Source organism: Pocillopora verrucosa, chromosome 6 (genome assembly GCF_036669915.1).
Source record: "Pocillopora verrucosa isolate sample1 chromosome 6, ASM3666991v2, whole genome shotgun sequence".
Taxonomy (NCBI): Eukaryota; Metazoa; Cnidaria; class Anthozoa; order Scleractinia; family Pocilloporidae; genus Pocillopora; species Pocillopora verrucosa.
The window spans coordinates 5,989,146-6,007,414 of record NC_089317.1 but is presented as its reverse complement, the minus strand read 5'-3'; the positions used below and the strand labels follow the sequence as shown (position 1 = coordinate 6,007,414).

General features: G+C 37.2%; 1 protein-coding gene across 3 annotated transcripts; it reads right to left on the bottom strand.

The window, feature by feature from the left end:
* Window positions 1-220: 220 nt before the first annotated feature.
* Window positions 221-12,675, bottom strand: LOC131799484 (proto-oncogene tyrosine-protein kinase receptor Ret-like). Of its 3 annotated transcripts, XM_066168143.1 has the most exons (17): window positions 12,577-12,675; window positions 10,934-11,313; window positions 9,552-9,624; window positions 8,815-8,880; window positions 8,340-8,405; window positions 7,865-7,930; window positions 6,958-7,086; window positions 6,693-6,750; window positions 6,334-6,494; window positions 5,737-5,850; window positions 4,525-4,715; window positions 4,301-4,423; window positions 3,735-3,808; window positions 2,336-2,376; window positions 1,810-1,906; window positions 1,315-1,414; window positions 221-976 (listed from the first exon to the last, which is right to left on the bottom strand). In XM_066168143.1, exons 1-17 carry the CDS (start codon window positions 12,635-12,637, stop codon window positions 920-922), a joined length of 1,857 nt encoding a protein of 618 aa, XP_066024240.1. In that variant the 5' UTR covers window positions 12,638-12,675; the 3' UTR covers window positions 221-919. The 3 variants fall into 3 exon arrangements, 2 of the variants coding, with proteins under 2 accessions (XP_066024240.1, XP_066024241.1); XR_010717856.1 differs by lacking the exon at window positions 1,810-1,906; XM_066168144.1 differs by lacking the exon at window positions 12,577-12,675 and having other exon boundaries at window positions 8,825-8,880; window positions 10,934-11,060.
* Window positions 12,676-18,269: the final 5,594 nt, after the last annotated feature.

Here is an 18,269-nt window from a genome sequence, read left to right as displayed (position 1 = left end):
GTTTTATGTTAAGTGTAGCTTTTTCATTGGCTGGGAAAAAGGTTCGATTAAGAGCAAATTATGGCGCGATTCGTGAACAAATCGCACCAATTAGAGCCAATCATATTACAGGGACCACCAGTGATTTTAAAATGGATGTAGTAAATAAATTTATTTGTTATCCATCGTCTACTATCTTATAGTTGGTAGTAATGATAACTTAGTGTAATATATTCTTATTTACAGGATGGACCCTTTGTCTTTATTCTCTTCTTTTGGGTGGTTATAAATTATGATCGAAATCAGACATCCGATCACCCCTGCAAACGAAAAAAAAAAGACTTCACTCCGTTAGAGACGGCTATGACTATGTGTTAAAAGTGCCGTAAACCCCAAGCAGGGGACTCAGACGACTACCACAAATGTAGTCAGGTATCAAGTAAGTGGGTAGCCCGTTTGCCACTTGCTTTAGGGAAAATGAGACCCAAATATCTTATATAAACTACGCGACTCACGATTAAGAGATAAGTGGTAATATGAGTCGTGTTGGGTGCTTCTAAAAATGTCGTCAACAGAACTGACCATTTTAAAGCGTAGAAAGTAGAGCTCATACTGTGTTAAACGAAAGTCGAAATCTTTTGGCACTTGGGACATTCAAGTCGTTGTACGTTTTAGTCGATGCGGTATGGTTCCCGTGGAGTGAACTTTTGTGGCATAATCAAGACGCTCTTTCTGAGAGCGTGGAGGTTGTCTTGGTACCAGAAGTACCGCGCCGGTGGATACGAGCTGGCACCGGGATGTCCTTCGTAGGCGCAGAAAGACGACGGTATCTATGCCATTTCTTTCCAAGAATTAATATTCAATATTATGATATGTAAACCAGTGGCCCAGTAGAAAACCCGAAATTGTCTCATCTTTACTCTAAGAACCTCTTTGATTGTTATAAACTAATTTTACTTTGGTGAGTCTCAAGGCAGTCTTGTACGTTGACATAATTCTGCAAAAGAGAGCAACGACGAAATTTAAGATCAGAAGTGAAAGGAAAACTCGGCAAAAGCGTCTTTCCAAGACCTTTCCACTGCTGATGGGACATGCCCGCAGTCGGAAACAACTCAACTTCACAAGAAATTGCGACACTGATTTGTCACCAAAAAGGATGTGTCACAAAATTTTCAGTTTTGTATGCAAGTCTCCCTTGGCTCGTGTTCCTGAACACGAAAAATGACTTGACCATTCGTCCATCACTCGCACGATCATAATCCTGGGCACTGATTTACAAGATAAATACTTAAGAGAACCTGCAATACGAGTAACATTTGTCACAAGAATTCTAACCTGATTAGACTTTTGTAATCCCCTGATGGAGGAGCATAAAAACTCAAATGACGGTCTTATTTCAGGATCCGTTTCCCAACAATTCAGCATGATATTATACCTGAAGAATTCCAGTATTTTCCATGGTTAGTGCTAACAGAATACAACATTACCAACGGTAGTAAAATTTTAAAATCAACAGAATGTCGATTTAGGTTTCGCGCATCGCCCTGATTGCATCTGTTTCATACGACATATAAATGGGTAAATAACTACATAACAGCTGGAGACGAGGCGGAGGGTAACCTATGACTTTTGCACTGCATTTGGTTTAGTTTCCTAGAAACTCTTTTATTTTAACGTTAGGTTTAGAAAGTTGTAGCTTTAGCTAAGCATTTTTTAGAGTTCAGTTGGATTGCGATACAATTCATTATGGATTAACTTAGATTACCTTATGAAAGAACTTTTGCCATTATCATATTAAAAATTACTGTAGAGAGGTTAGGAATTACTTACAACTCATCCTTAAAATAATCAGGTTTAGGAATTCTGTACCCCTTTTGTAATACTCTTGGAATCTTATATGGACTTATTCCGGGATAAGGTTCAGCGCCTAAAGTGTGTAATAATTTAAGATGACAGTCAATGTACTATGATGACCAAAGAATCTCTTAATTTTACTTTATAAGTTTTCTCGAGTGATAGAGGAACAAATTACGAAAGCTTGCTTTGGATGACAAACATTCAAACCGATAGAAAGCTGTTTTATTAAAATACTATCATGAAAGAGAAAGCAAGCTGTTGATTGAATATATGCACACGTGTGTTAGAAATCACTCATCTCTTATTCTTGGTCTCTCATAAATACTGACTGCTTACGATTTTCTCCATTTCCCACGGAAGTCTGAAAGTAAATATACTATCCTAAAGAGCTTCATCAGTACCTGTCACGGCAGATGATTGGTACTTGCATACTCTATTTCGATCGATGCCTTCTTAAATCTTAAACCTTAAACCACTACGAGGTCAGTATAAGACCTACCAATGGTGCAAATCTCGTATAAAACGATTCCAAAACTCCACCTGCAAGAAAGTAAAAACAAAAGTTCAGTATTTTCTGTCTTTAGATTTCCTAGATCTCCGTATTCTAGCTAAATTGAGAGGTGCTTATCTTCTACTTCAGCTGTAAGATTTCTAGATTTACTTTTTCTTGTTTTCTAAAAAGGCTTTAAGTGTTTCAAGTTTGTAATTTCATTTATCTTAAGTTACACTAGCCTACGTGTAGCCGTACCCTCCCCGATGATATAACAGAAGCGAGGGAGCGTCTACGCAAACCTGACACTAATCGATTAGCATCGCACTTACGAAACTAGATTTCAATGTCCACGCGGTTTCTGCTTGCATTTGTAAACAGTGCCACGGCCGTCGAAAAGAGGTGGATCACCTGCCGCAGAATCTCAAGGATTTCAAAGGTTTCCTTGAGTTACGCTGCAAGCGTGAAGAAAGAGCGACTCTTTCCTCAGTCGAAAGAATCGCTGTATGAAACGACTGGCTTTAATTTACCTTCAAAGCACCGTTCGCAAAGAGACCGAAAGTTGAAGGCCGACGACCCTCTTGGCCCAAGTGCATTAAGATAGTGCACCTGGTCTTCTCTGAGAGCTTTAAAAAAATAAAAAATGTAGTGACCGCCTTCCCCCAAAGAAGAAAGGTGATCGATCACAGACGCAACTTGATGTAATAAGGATTTTCCATAGCCAGCTGGTAACGAAAGGGAGACATCGTTACCTTCGAAAAAAATATCTATCGCTTTCTGCTGTTCTTCTTGAAATGTCTCTATCCCAAACGCCGCGCAAACTTGCCTTAAAACCTCGTCGTAGATCGCTGTTCTCTGGAAAGTTGACCGTGAAAACATTTTATTCAGCATCTTGTTTGTTAATATGAAAATAAATTACAACTAGAACCAATCAGAATCGACGAATGAGTTGACAATGAGGAAATGTAAAATGGTTTCCGTGTTTACAGAGCCTGATGTAAACACGCAAAAGGTTGGGAGAACACGAGATAAGCGTAGGAAACCACTCCGCTTCGCGTCGTGGTTTCCAGCTTATCAAGTGTTCTCCCAACCTCCCAAGTGTTTACATCAGGCAATGTAAACACGGAAACCATTTTACATTTCTTTTATAAAATAACTAATGAAAGAGGAACGAAAACCGTGTTTACATACGCTCATGTAAAATGGTTTTATGGCCAATCAGAGCGCGCGTACTATTTGAATAATTTTATAAAAGGGATTAACCAATAAAACAGTCATTATACATTTTTTTGCAAAAGAGTGACTTCACGGAACACGATTAGTGTCAGGTTTGCGTTGACTTTGCCTCGCCTTCGTTTCACCTTAGCGGGGGAAGGGTACTGCTACACTACACGTAGGCTAAACCTACACATCACTTTTCGTTGAGTATTCCATCCTTCCAGTCATTGCTTCAATTGCTGTCCATTTAACAGGAATTCGACCCTGTATTGAAAGAAGTTTATGAGGAGAAACTTTCATTTTTCTGAGGATATATTTAATTTTCGGTGATCCCCTTTTGGAATAACTGAGGGATTTAGTGTCTTTTTCTTATTTTTTTTCTTTATCTTCTTTCTTTTTCTTTCTTCCTTTCTTTTCCTCTTTTTTTTTAATTTTTTTATTTTCACCTTCTTTCTTTTTTTATAGTGGTCGGATCTCAAATAGCATTAGTTCCTAAGACATCGAGAGATTCTAGCGCATCGATCTCGATCTATTGGTTAAAGAATAAATTAATCAATTAAAACCATAAATATTGAGGAAAAGAGGGGAAGGCAAACGTAAGATCTGCAGACCGAGGTGAAGGACGAGCTTACATCTCTCATCACTTCATCTATATCTAAGTTTAAGCGGTCATTATATTAAAAATCTTAGTCAAAGTGGATGTCCTTTCATTGTTGAAACAGTTTGGGCAGGTTAACTGCTGAGAAAAGGAACTACCTGATTACGAGGTATATAAATATCTTGCAAATCAGCATCGCGAGCCATCCCGAAATCTGTAATCTTGCATCTGAGGTTTTCACCAACCAATACATTCCTTGCTGCTAGATCTCGATGGATAATCTATTGATAGAAAACGAAAACAAAACAAAACAAACAAAAGAGATGATGATATTGAGGATACAAGGGAATGTTATAAATAATTATCAATTGAAAACACGCACCCTTTTAGATGAGATATATTGCATGCCGTCAGCTATCTGCCAGGCGAATGTCAGGATCTGCTCGGAGGTCAGGTACGTCGCTGGTTTTATCTCAGGATATTCGTAGTAACAGTCATGCAACCCACGACTTCTCCGAAGGTAACCGAGAAGATCTCCGTAAGGTACATACTCAATGATTACATATGGGTTTTCTGTAGAATGATAAAAACTGCTTTCAAAATATGCATTGCAAAGCATATTCAAAGACATAGACTATCTGAAGAGAATGAAGATTTTTTTTCTATACAATGTTTGATCTTTAAGGTTGAATCGTATAGTAAGTAAGAATGAATCAGAAGAATGAACCAAGAAATTGAGATAATACAACAAACATTTGTACCTCTAATGTAAGCTGTACTTTTTTCGATATTTTCATTTCCTTTCTTTTGTTTTTGTGTTTATTGCTTGTGCTAATAAGCCTTAGCTCCTACATTATCGAGCAGTATGCGCGGACATCATTAACCTTTCATAACCGTTAAAGCGGTAAATTCAAATACTACTTCGCTTTGAAGAGTCATAAATTAGAGAAGAATGGGCCAAAATCGACCCACTGGGCCTTATAAAACTTACTTTTTTGAGTATTAGAAGTGATTTTTTTATGTCAACGCATGGCTTTTTGAATGTTAAATATATAAGTACAGTTAACACCTGAGATAAAAGATTTTTATAGGATAGAAGCATTATCCTTTTGCACTTGGAAATACTCAAAACTCGGTCATCATCGGTGTGAAAGTCATTTTTCAAGAGCGATTTTCTAAAGACCCTCATTACCCCCCCCCCCCCCCCCCGAAAAGCAACGCACGGCAAATGACAAATCAATCTTACTTATAACAGAATCTGTTTAATGTCGAAAATTGGCCTACGGAAATCTTTATCCTTTTCAGTTCGAAAATTTTAATACTAACAGTATTTACATAACTAACTTAGAAAACTAAAATTACTTATGTTAATTACAATAATGGCACTGCTCGTAGCACAATGATTAATTTACAATGCACGCTAAACATTTGAAAAAAAAACTGAAAATTACTTCAAAAGCATGCATTATTAAATTTACTATACTTTATGCATTATTTATATGCCTGTGTGAGCGGAAGGAGTAATCAATAGAGTAATCAATAAATATCCTCAAATTTGTGTAAAAAGAGAGTGATCAATTACACGTGTAATTACCTTTTTCCTCTGTGATGCAACCCAAAAGTGTTATTACATGTGGATGAGGTTCTAGTTTCTTTAGGAGGTTTAATTCAGACAACAGATCTCTTCTTTCACCTTCCGTCGCACCTTCTGTTGATCAAAAACAGTAAGAAACCCCCTTTTTGGTAAGAAAAAATTATAAGGGACGGAGACAAAGTTGAACCCTGCAATGGAGGCCTTGCGCAAGGTAATGAATTGCCTTGTTGCAGGTAAAAGGAAAACTTTTCTTTCTTTCTTTCTTTCCGGCCCCTTTGTTACAAGGACTATTTATTCATTCTAATAGTATTAGGGGCTCAAATGTGATTTATTTCATTCAAGTTGGGTCATTTTTTCCTCGGGGATATGAATCGAACAGCCTGCTTAAATTTCCGTTCACCTTGCAGCTTGCAGCCTCGTAGTTTGGTATAAAGCTTATCTTCTCAACTTCTTTAATTGCATTTCATTTGCGGAAAGCATATATTTTCCTCTTTAAGTTCCTCATCTTAACTAACTACAATTTTTTTTATGTAATTGAGACGACTCAGTTTCTTTGATTGATCCTTGTTTTTTTCATAATTACTTGAAAAATATTACCTTGCAAGCTTTTTACTGCCACAACTGTCCATTCTGTGTAGCCCTGCAGATATCGAGCGTAGCCTTTAGAGACCACTCCAAACGCACCGTGACCAACTACTCTTTCAATCGTCAAGTTTTCCTTCGGAAACTCCCAGGACGGAACTGGAACCATTGGCACTCTATTGCAAAAAGTAGAGAAATTATGACAAAGGAAACTAGTACCCCATTCACACCAGCAAAACACGCTTAGGTGAACCGTGTTTAACTGAAGGAAAATCAGAATCAATAGGCTACATTTGAAGTTGAAAAACAATGGTTTAACCAGCTTCTATCACAAAAAAAATTTAAACCGTGTTTAACAAAAGATATACACTTACGTTTCAGTTTCTACTCGCTGGTATTGCAGTACTGTTTCATTCTCGTTTGCTGAGGTTTCTTTCAATAAGAGCAAGAGAAAGTATAATTATTAAATAAACAGCATTGTAGAGATCCAATCACTGATGATAAAGATCTCCAGAAATTTCAAAATGAGTGTAATAAACATCCCGATGTACTTGGCAACATGGAAACCACGAGGAGTATATCAAAACGAAAAGGGGAAGTTGAAAATCTTAACTACTCACATAGGAAAATTTTACTCACTATTCACTCCACTCCTCTTTCGGAGCTTGGAAGTCACAGCCCAAAGAAATGCAGGAATGGCAAGGATTGACAGGTAAGGTAAGTACTCAAACCCTAATTCCCACTTTGACTTCGCGGAGCCGGCTTTCCCTATAAAAAAAAAAAATTAGGAAAAACAAATACATGCAACAGGAAACGAAATTGAGCGTATCATTAAAACTTTTGAATAAATCTCAATTTCTTTCATTTCTGTGATGACGGTATTGAGAACTGGGGCTTTGTTTCAACATCGACTCACTCTAAATATGATAAAATTTCAACTTAGTAATGAAAGGTGTTGTTTGCACAGCGAACACGTCTGTGCGAAAAGTGTCGCGGGAGATAAAAAAGATTGCCTGTTTTTGATATGGCTCGTACGGTAGACAGGTTTTTGCCTCCAATTATCAAATCGAAAGGGATTTAGCGTGGCCTGTACTCTTATCGACAACGATATTCGTTATCACAGTAGTCAAAATGTTGTGGGCCCACGAGGCGCAGCCTCGCCAAGCCACTGTCGATTTGCTTTTATCACAATATCGACGTCAAATAAGATGATTCATCTACGCTTGACAGCTGATAAAGGCACTGCGTTGCCGCGAGCAGCGTTGTCTACACTTTTATCGCCAACGGCAAATTAGAAAATCACATTGTGATTACTGCCAATCGAAGGTAAATGAAATTGGTTGCTTCATGAACGTTTCAGAAATGTGGCAATGAATGTTTATACTGTTTTTTTAATTCATAATATAGAATAGTTTACCGAGCGTAAGCTCTTGGAAAATAATACTATTGGGTATTTGCATTAGGCTTTTTCGGCATTTGAGGCGGAGGATACATCTTCAACGCCAACAATATGATACATACTAAGAGACAATTCAAGAGAGCGTACCATGCGATACCACGATGTTTGAATTGAAAGTTGTTACACTGCCCGCTGTTGCATTTTCTGGGACACCTGCATGGCAAACAGTTAGCGCAATATAGTTTGGTTTCATACTGATAACCTATAATATAGTTATATATAAAAACTGGCCCACCGCAAAGAATTTCTCAAGTTAACCCAAGATTTTTCCATAATACCGTGAGGATCTAGAATGCCGATTTGAAAGATGAATCATCATATTGTGATTACTGCCAATCGAAGGTAAATGAAATTGTTTGCTTCATGAACGTTTCAGAAATGTGGCAATGAATGTTTATACTGTTTCTTTAATTCTTAATATAGAATAGTTTACCGAGCGTAAGCTCTTGGAAAATAATACTACTGGGTATTTGCATTAGGCTTTTTCGGAATTCTAGGCGGAGGATACATCTTCAACGCCAACAATATGATACATACTAAGAGACAATTCAAGAGAACGTACCATGTGATACCACGATTTTTGAATTGAAAGTTGTTACACTTCCCGCTGTTGCATTTTCTGGGACACCTGCATGGCAAACAGTTAGCGCAATATAGTTTGGTTTCATACTGATAACATATAATATAATTATATATAAAAACTGGCCCACCGCAAAGAATTTCTCAAGTTAACCCAAGATTTTTCCGTGATACCGTGAGGATCTAGAATGCTGATTTGAAAGATGAATCATCATATTGTGATTACTGCCAATCGAAGGTAATTGGAATTGTTTGCTTCATGAACGTTTCAGAAATGTGGCAATGAATGTTTATACTGTTTTTTTAATTCTTCATATAGAATAGTTTACCGAGCGTAAGCTCTTGGAAAATAATACTATTGAGTATTTGTATTAGGCTTTTTCGGCATTTGAGGCGGAGGATACATCTTCAACGCCAACAATATGATACATACTAAGAGACAATTCAAGAAAGCGTACCATGCGATACCTCGATGTTTGAACTGAAAGTTGTTACACTTCCCGCTGTTGCATTTTCTGGAACACCTGCATGGCAAACAGTTAGTGCAATATAGTTTGGTTTCATACTGATAACATATAATTTAGTTATATATAAAAATTGGTCCACCGCAAAGAATTTCTCAAGTTAACCCAAGATTTTTCCGTGATCCCGTGAGGATCTAGAATGCCGATTTGAAAGATAACTTTTTGTTCTATAGATTTACGGTTAAAGTTTGATCGGAATTACTTTGAGTGACATCAATGTTTTCAGTGCCCGGAAAGTAGACGAAAACAAATTCACGCCTCTGTAGCAGAGAAACAAGACAAGAAACAATAGCCACCCCTTCCCAGGAGAAGACCATATCCTAATTGGCCTTGGAGGGAACTATATGTATCACTTTTAAGAATATTGTTCATTACAGAAAGAACTAATCACACTATTTTACCGGTCTAATTTCCCAAGGTCATGTAAAGTTATAATTAAGGTAAGGCATGGCAAAAAAATCGGTAAATAATAACATAAAACAAGAGCGACAACAATTTATACCATAATTTGGTTTTATCGGCAGAGTTGATAGTGTAAATTGCCTGCCGTTAAGGGTTTCTCTTTAAGGTGGCCAATTTACATCACCAATCTAATTGATAAAACCAAATAACATTGCAGTTACCCCCCCCCCCCTTGAAAGAAGCGGCACACAGTTAATAAAGAAACTTACCCCCATTGGGTGTATGGTCCCATACGGAAGAGACATTCAGTTCAGGTGTCTTCGATGTACTTCTCGCCTGTGGCTAAAAACAAAAGATCAATCTGTCCACTTGTGAGTATTTGCTGCGCTTATTTACTAAGTCCAGTATTTCAGCTGGGTTATATTCCTTTCATTTCTCGGTCCCAATATTTAACCAGTTTGGTTTCTTACAAGTTTGATAACCACATTGCAGTAGTGCTGCTACCTAGCGTGGATAATCAGGCATCCAAAAGTGTCAAGAAGACATACAATAATTAGAAACGGAGCATCCTTTTATTACCTAATGGGCTAATTTACTAAAACCTAATATAATAACGGAAGAAGATGAAAAAGATGGAAAAACGAAAAACCTAGTTAAAATGCACGTGAGAAATACTTTGTCAGGCCCTCTGCAGAAGAAAAAAACAAGCAAAATAACAAAGGAACAAACAAAAGCAAAGCTTTTAAAGCACATAAACATATGACGTGAGGATCTAAGGTAATTTCCCAGAAATTTGGCTCGAAGAAGAAAGGACGAGACTACTTGAATCACCGTCTTACGGATTCTCTTTGTTCCCATTTTCGCGCTCGTGGAACGTGATGTGTATGAGAGCTCTTTCCTTCTTTGATTAAGCTATTATGAACCTTACAGCACTCAAACAGATTTTGATTAAAAGTGAGCTGAGTGTTACAGCTCATTTTACATCCGTAACGTCTTTGTGTGGATAAAGTCTGTTACTAAGACAATAACCTGTTAGATATGCAAGCTAACAATACATAGTAGTAGTAACACTGAGCAACAAAACAAATAATGTACATCAACCGGTACCAACTTCTCAAGCATTTGCTTTCTGTCATAGATAATGTTTAACACCAGTGTAAGCTTCAAGAACAAGTCTCAAAGCAGGTGGAAAAAGGATGCTTAGGGGATGGTATTTTTCACATGCTTTTGAGATGCCTTATAAGGGTACTTAAATAGACAGTTTTTTAAAACATATCAACATTTTGATGATAGAAGCGTTAAAACCGTGTGGAGAATGACTTCATTTTGAGTGTACTTGTCAAAACCTCCGCTTTAGAAAAATTTCCCGCAGCAATTTTTAAATCGCCACTAAAAAACACGAACATTAAAAAAGTTGTAAAACTTGGCTCCTGATTGCAAAAGAATTGCCCGGATACCACTGCCACGAGCAAGGTACCCCATAATAATTTTTCCACTAGTACCCAGGTTTCCACATAAAAGCGAGGCGTCATTCCTCGGGGCAAGTGAGCGGTCGTGCATATATGTACGGTTGCGCCTGAAAGTCTTAACCAGGTAAGCTTCAATCGTACATACACGCAGATATACGTTAAGTTTTACATCAGAATCTCACCTGGACATTTAGGGTGATCTTAGAATGAATTGTTCGATAGAAAGCTCCCACGTCAATTTCACACCCGTAAGTGTTACTATCTGACAAAGTCAGGTCTACCAACTTATAGGCCAAGTACGACTTCGATATGTCTCCTGCCCAAGTGACTCGCCCGACATAACTAGGATGTGTTTCGTTCAACTTAGGATTATAAATCACTGTTCCCTGCTTGGTCACCGTCATAAGAAAATAGGTTGTTTGCCCATTCTCCCAAAGACCAAAAATGAACGCGTCCAATTTTCTTTGGTCCTCTTTGTCAAGATGAAAATCCCATTTGAAGAGAAAACTTGATCCCTCTGTCCTTGTGGCACTGGACTGTTTCGGTCGGATGTAGCTGGCAACTTGTCAGAATAATAAAAAAAAAGGCTACTACATTTAACGTCGTTCCTGTATACTTAACTTTTCTCCCCTATGCTATCAAGTTTTTCTGCGTCATTTCGTCTTCTACGGGCCTTTTTGCACCACAGGACAAAACTAGAATTGTTTCGAAAAAATCAACGAACAAATGTGGTCATGACAAATTTTTGTTTCGTCTGTTGCATCTGCATTAAAAATTCAAAGCTCTCAAATTCCGTCAATGCCTGATCTGTTCATAAGACCGGCCAGCATAGTAGCTAAAGGATTCCACCTCCAATTTCCAATTTAGAATCCCCAAATTTTGCTTCAAAAGACAATTTTTTTCCTTTCTAGTAAATTGGTTTTAGTTCAAATTACACTCTTGTCGTAGCGTATGCGACAAATGATTGACAAGTTTATCACGGTTTTGTTTATTCAGTCGATCTTGCCAAATTTTTACCCGGGAAAATTTTTAAGTTTTAAGATTTGTCTGCTTCGGCCAAAATTTATCGAGTCGCGACCAACCATCCGCCCTTGTAAAATGGTGGTGATGACAGAAAAATTTGTCTAAATAAACAAATTTGTCGCTAGAGCGGAAACGCCCTACATAAGACAACTTTTAGTGTTAGAGTATAATCAGACCCAAAGAGGGTAACCAAAAAAAGCATTTACGTGGATATTTTTTTGTTTTATTTTCTTTCTTCGATTTTTCGAAGAAGATCTATCTTTTCGTGGAGTTAATCTCGCTATAGAGCTATATCGACCATATACGAAAACGAAAATTATAATTCAAATACAAATTATTCATTCAAGGAAGTCGAGGCGATATTTTAGAGGTACGAGTGGCAACAAATCAAGTCGAATAATTCGAACCGCGAATTGTGCTTTAAGTGATAACTTCAGAGCATCAGTCAGTGAATATGTCTGAGTAGTTGAACCCAACTTTCGACGTCTAGTCAAACAATTTCTATCTTTCAAAGAGCCCCAACACGTGGTAATGCCATTGCATTAATGATTTAGAGATTGCCTGTGTCGAAATGTCGTTTATATTCACAGTCGAACATGAAAAGCATAGGAAATATTGCCTTTAAAAATTCAAGTCTCACCGAGACCAAATCTAAATTTTAAGTTTTACCGTCCCTTTCGCCTTTCGCTAAGCTACCAATATCATTCAATAAAAAAATTTTCAAGAATTGATTCCCTATAATTCCCCTTAAAAGCGTTCGAAGCTTCCTCTCCGATTGAGGTTTATAAATGACTGAACTTACCTGTTACGATAGTTGGCACGACAGATATAAAGAATGGGATGTAAAACCCGACAAGCTTCATTCTTGATGCTTCTTAACCCGTGAAATGGCGATCTTTCCTAAGATAGTGATATTAACACATATCAGTTTCGACGGATCCGCAATTTCTGTTTCTACGAAATTCATGCACTGTCATGTTAAAGTCTCGCACCAGATATAAGAAGGCAAGAATGGATCCTATTGACATGGCTCAAACTGTCTTTTCCCATTTTATATACATGTTTTTTTCAGTGGGCTTAGAGGTTTTTTTTTATCTTATGGATTTTTCTCTTTCTCCATTTAACTGTTTGAACAATGCATTAGAGAAACCGATATATGCATGATTGATTGGTCCAAACAAAGTCGTACGTCTTATACTTGTCATATATTTGATCGCAGATGGATTTTCTCCCATAGTATTCATCATTCATCACATATATATTTTTTTCATGATCAATAAACCCATTCAAACAGTTACTATTGTTCCAATGTAAATACTATAAATAATCCCTGGATTTCTTAACATAGTCACTAACAGCATCAGTCATTCTTACTTCTTCAGACAATCCAACATTATTGTTCTTCTTTTGTAACTTTTCAATGTCATTAACTGATTTCAAATTTGTGACGTTCTCGTGTCTTCGTGTCCATGTATATCAGAGATGTGCGTTAACAGTCAGAATTGTATTGTGCGAGCGAGGTTTGCCAACGAATATGTGATCGCTCCGAGTTATTGCAATTTTTTTCCCTCCAACTATACCTGATCCGAAAGTTAACTCGCTCAAAAAAGAAAATGAAAGCCTCAAATCTGAAATTGCTGCTCTAAAGAAAAATTTTGAAGACTTTCAGAATTCGCTCAAACTTGGCGTCAACGATGCTAATGTCTCCAACAATGGCGGTGAAGCGAGTTGACCGGCGATATCACAGGACGAGACTTTGAACATCCTGCAATTTTATGGCAAGTCTTACGATGACCTTCGCCAGGACGCAGATAAAAATTTACAACAGCTCTGGTCACGCCTGAATGTCCTGTCTAAACGAGTGGGAGAGATTGGGAAATCCCTTGAGATGATTCAGCGCTACAATTATCTATACAAGGTAAAGATCGTCAGTCTCCCGGAAATAAAGGCAAGTGAGTCAGCCTTTCACACAACTATATTAAGTCTTAGCCTCTTTCAAGCTGCAGGAGTTGAAATTTCTATTCAAGAATCGATATTGCTCATCGTACTCCCACCTCAAACGCCACGCCTGGCCCGAGACTATTTGTTTGCAAGTTCACATGAGGGATTGCTATAAAGAGGAGGTCGTGAATATACGGAAAGATGCATGCAAGGTTACAGCTTCTTCAATTGGTTTACCTGCCGCTTACAGACTAGAGAACGTGGAGCTTTTGATCATGTAACTTCGCAGGTCCAACAACTCCTGGCGGATAAGAAAGAATTTCAAACTCGTAATGGTTTCAGGTTTTGTTGGCGTAAGAACTTCATCTATGTACAACAAACCGCAGACTCCCGCCCTATCCAGTTCAAAACCCTCGACGACCTTGAAAGGTTTCCTCGGCAAGAAAGCCCACCTTTCGGCTAGGTACTCTGAATTTTGTAAATTAATCGGTAATTTAATTTGCTGCTTCTATGATGGCTGACGAGACACCCTTTCAATCTTTCCTTCCTTTTAATCATTTGGATGATAGTTCCTTTAATTTAGTAGTTCATGAATTTTCTCATGGTCCCTTGAGTTACGATGCCGACCGTCTTAAAATATTATTATTTAATCCTGTTGAAGGGCCCAAATTATTTAATCCGCTTTCTAATCATCTGAATCCCGACTCTAACTTTACCACTCGCCTGGCCGATAGTGGCTACATGGTTGAGGAAGATCTGAACTATCGAGTAACTTCTTTTCGCAAGAAACGTTTCTATTATACATATAACCACTCGAAGCTTAAAGAGAAATTTCGATAAACTTAATTCATTGCTGAGAAAGCTTAATTTGCTTTTCTCTGATTGGTGTGTCAGAAACTTGGCCAACTGATTGCACTGCAGAGCTCTTAAATATCACAGGATACAATTTTGTCTCAACCATCGTAAATCGAAAACAGGCGGAGTTGGAATTTATTTACAAAACGGCCTTGAATACAAACCTCCCGAAGGATGCAAATTTTCAGATCCAGATGTAATTGAGTCACTTTTCTTGGAAATTATTGTTCCCCACGGAAAAAAAAAACATCGTTCACCAACAACCTTGCACATAATGTTTAAACGATTTATCTGCCCACTTACCCGTTAACGTTTTTTGCATATTTTGACGACGCAACTCTAACACGCAGCACAGAAAAGAAAATTATGATGCGCACATTCAATGACTGTAATTTGCATAAATTCAACGAGAACCTTTCAAACGCAAAATGGTCCTCATTTCGCAACATGGAAGATCCCAATTAAGCGTATAATGATTTTATTGAAAATTACTCCAGAATCTACAATGCCTGTTTCCCTTTAAAGGTTCTCAAAGGTAAACAGGTCAACAAGCTCTCTTCTCCACGGCCTAGCCCTGGACCTCTGAAATCATCCAAACTCACCCATGTTATTCGCTTTGCCAAACGAAAATACTACGACTCCAAAATTTGAGAATGCCAGAGATGACCCCAAAACAACTTGAAAACTGTTAAATGAGGTCATCAACAAGTGTAAAAGTAGGTCATCTCTTCACACATCATTCAAATCTGATGGCACAGCATTAACGGATCCAATGGAGATCGCTGACAAATTATTTAAATACTTTACAAACATTGGTCCCAACCTTGCTAGATTTATACCCAGTATGAATCCTTGTTTTCGTTCTTATTTTGATGATAATAACCATCCCTCCATTAAGTCAAAGTTCACCGCAACTAACGAACTGGAAAGCATTTGTGGCACGTTCGCTTCAAAGAAGGCTCCTGGCTATGACAGTATGCTAATGCATGTCATTAAGTATTCATTTCATCTTATTTCTGATCCTTTGGCAGACATTATCCTCCTATCTCTGCGAAAAGGCATCATCCCGGACAAACTTAAAATCGCTAAAATTATTCCCATCTTCAAAGCAGAGGATCCTAGCTTTTTTTTTCCAATTTGTCCAATTCAATAAAGCTTGCTCTCCAATGTAAATCATCAAGTACGGTGTTCTAAACATAAATAACCTCCCCAATGCCTTTGAATTGACACACCCTCTGCTTTTCGCTGAGTATCTTTAATTTAATTCTCACTCAAATCCAAATAGCTTAGAATCCGTACTTAATGATGAACTTCAAAATATTGATGTTTGACTTAAATGTAATAAGCTTTCAGTTAATATTAAGAAAACTAGTTACGTCATTTTTAAACCCAGACCGAAGAAATTTAACTCCAACATTTATCTCTCCTTTGGAAGTAAACCCCTACAACGATCTAATAGACCTAAATTCCTTGGGGTCTATGTTGACGATCATTTCACCTGGAAACATCATATCAGCTATGTATGTAAAAAAATCGCTAAATCAATAGGCATTATATTTAAGTCTCACTTTTTCCTATCCTCCAAAACCAAACTCACAAGGTACTGCACCTTAACTTATCCTCATATCGTCTATTGTAACTCCGCCTGGTCGTCCACATACGTATCTAACTTAAATATAATTTATGACTTGCAAAAGGGAGTTGTGCGGGCTATCACCAACTCAGACTATCGAGCACATTCCGCTCCTTTATTCTCCAAACTAGGAATTTTTAGACACTTTACGAGTCAATACGTTTGAAATCGCCAAATTCATGTCTTTTTATAAAAATAACTTATTACCCCCATTGCTTTCTAATCCTTTTTAATTTGTAACGAATAGCCAAATTTACAACTATGGCACCAGAACAGCCAGTAATTATCGAACGCATTTGTGCTGTACAAATCTCAAGAAATTTATAATTCCCTACCAACGTCCTAAAATTTGGAACTCTCTTCCCCTTTCAGTCACTCATTTGTCAAACATTTTTAGTTGTTAGACGAAAATGCAAGACTTTTTTCCTAAATAATAATTGAACCAACGTGATGACCAGCTCTTAGTTGGTTTTTTAGCTCAGTTGGTAGAGCGCTGCATCGGTATCGCAAAGGTCATGGGTTAAAATCCCGTATGGGCCTGAATTTTTCTCAGGCTTTATTTCAGGTACTAGTTTTGTTGTGCACATAACTGCGAAGATCGCTTCTATTCTTATCTTCAACCGCAATGCAAATATGTGATTTCCAGATATTTGCAGTCATGATGTAACATTGTTCACTCTTTTTGTGCGTCTCCTGGAAATACAGTAGTTTTTGGAGTTAATGATGGTATACTTGATGGAGGTGAATCAGCTAACATGCTCAAAACAACAAATATATAAACATATATTATATATCACATAGGTATTTACGCTGGCGGTGATATAAGACAAAATAGGGTAATCAGTACACGTGTTCTATCAGGTTTGCAAGGTCTTAAAGGATTGAAGGGAGATACTTGTACACAGGATCCAAAAGGTGTCAAAGGTGACAAAGGTGATAAAGGAGTTTTTGGGTCTGATGGAAAGACAGCAGTGGCCGCAGATTAAAAAGTGGCTAATGGTAAAATAATCCATTTAGCCACATCAATTGATGCTAATGATGCTGTCAATAATTCATAGGTGGACACACAGACAAACAATATATTGAAAACTGATAGAACAAAACCAATGTCCGCTGATTTAAATACGTCCAATAAAAAATAATCAATTTAGCCACACCAACAAATGGTAATGATGCTGCAAATAAATCATTTGTGGATGTTGTTAAACAACCAGTAACATTGGGATTTGTACCCTATAGTTTTTTTATTATGAAATCGGACATGATAATGAAAAGAAAACCAATTTTTAACATCAAAATCAAAATATGGAGTTTTCAATGATTCACATTTCACATCACAAAGTTACAAATTAACGTTTATTGTAGATGGAACATATAAATTTCATTATTGAGATGGTTACAAGGGGCCTGCAACACATTTCTATTATAAATGATATGATACTTCCGGATCTATTCTTAAGCCATACACTGCATTTACACAAGACACAAACAATAACTGGATAGATGTTTCATTTTCTGGAATATTGAGTACATTTGCTGATCATTCCACATCATTCGGTATGGATAATGGCAATCTCGATGGTGGGCTTTATGCTCAAATAATGATAAAAATAACTGATTAACATAAAAATTTTATACAGGAGCTTCAAACAGAGGAGCGTTATTAATCTCAATCACATAGACAAATCCCTGGGTGAGCATAAGATAGATGAAATAACACTACTGTACAAATTCTACCATAAAAAGTTCTGGCTATATAGGAAAGCCTACAAGAGGTTAAAAAAACTGAATATTTTATGCAGTTTACCATCAACCTGTGTAATAGTAGCTGGTACTACTATCTCATCATATTAAGCAATATACATGGTAATGGGCTGATATTAAAATATACTGTGAAATAAAAGATTTTGAAAAGAAGATCGAATTATGTCGATTTGCTTTTACTACCTATGAAAAGACACTCATTGAATTAAGGTCCTTTATTACAGGAGTGTCATTTGGTTAAGAGAATTATTTGGACCAATTAAAACTGTAGATGATATCATCAGAGACATGTGTCCATTAGT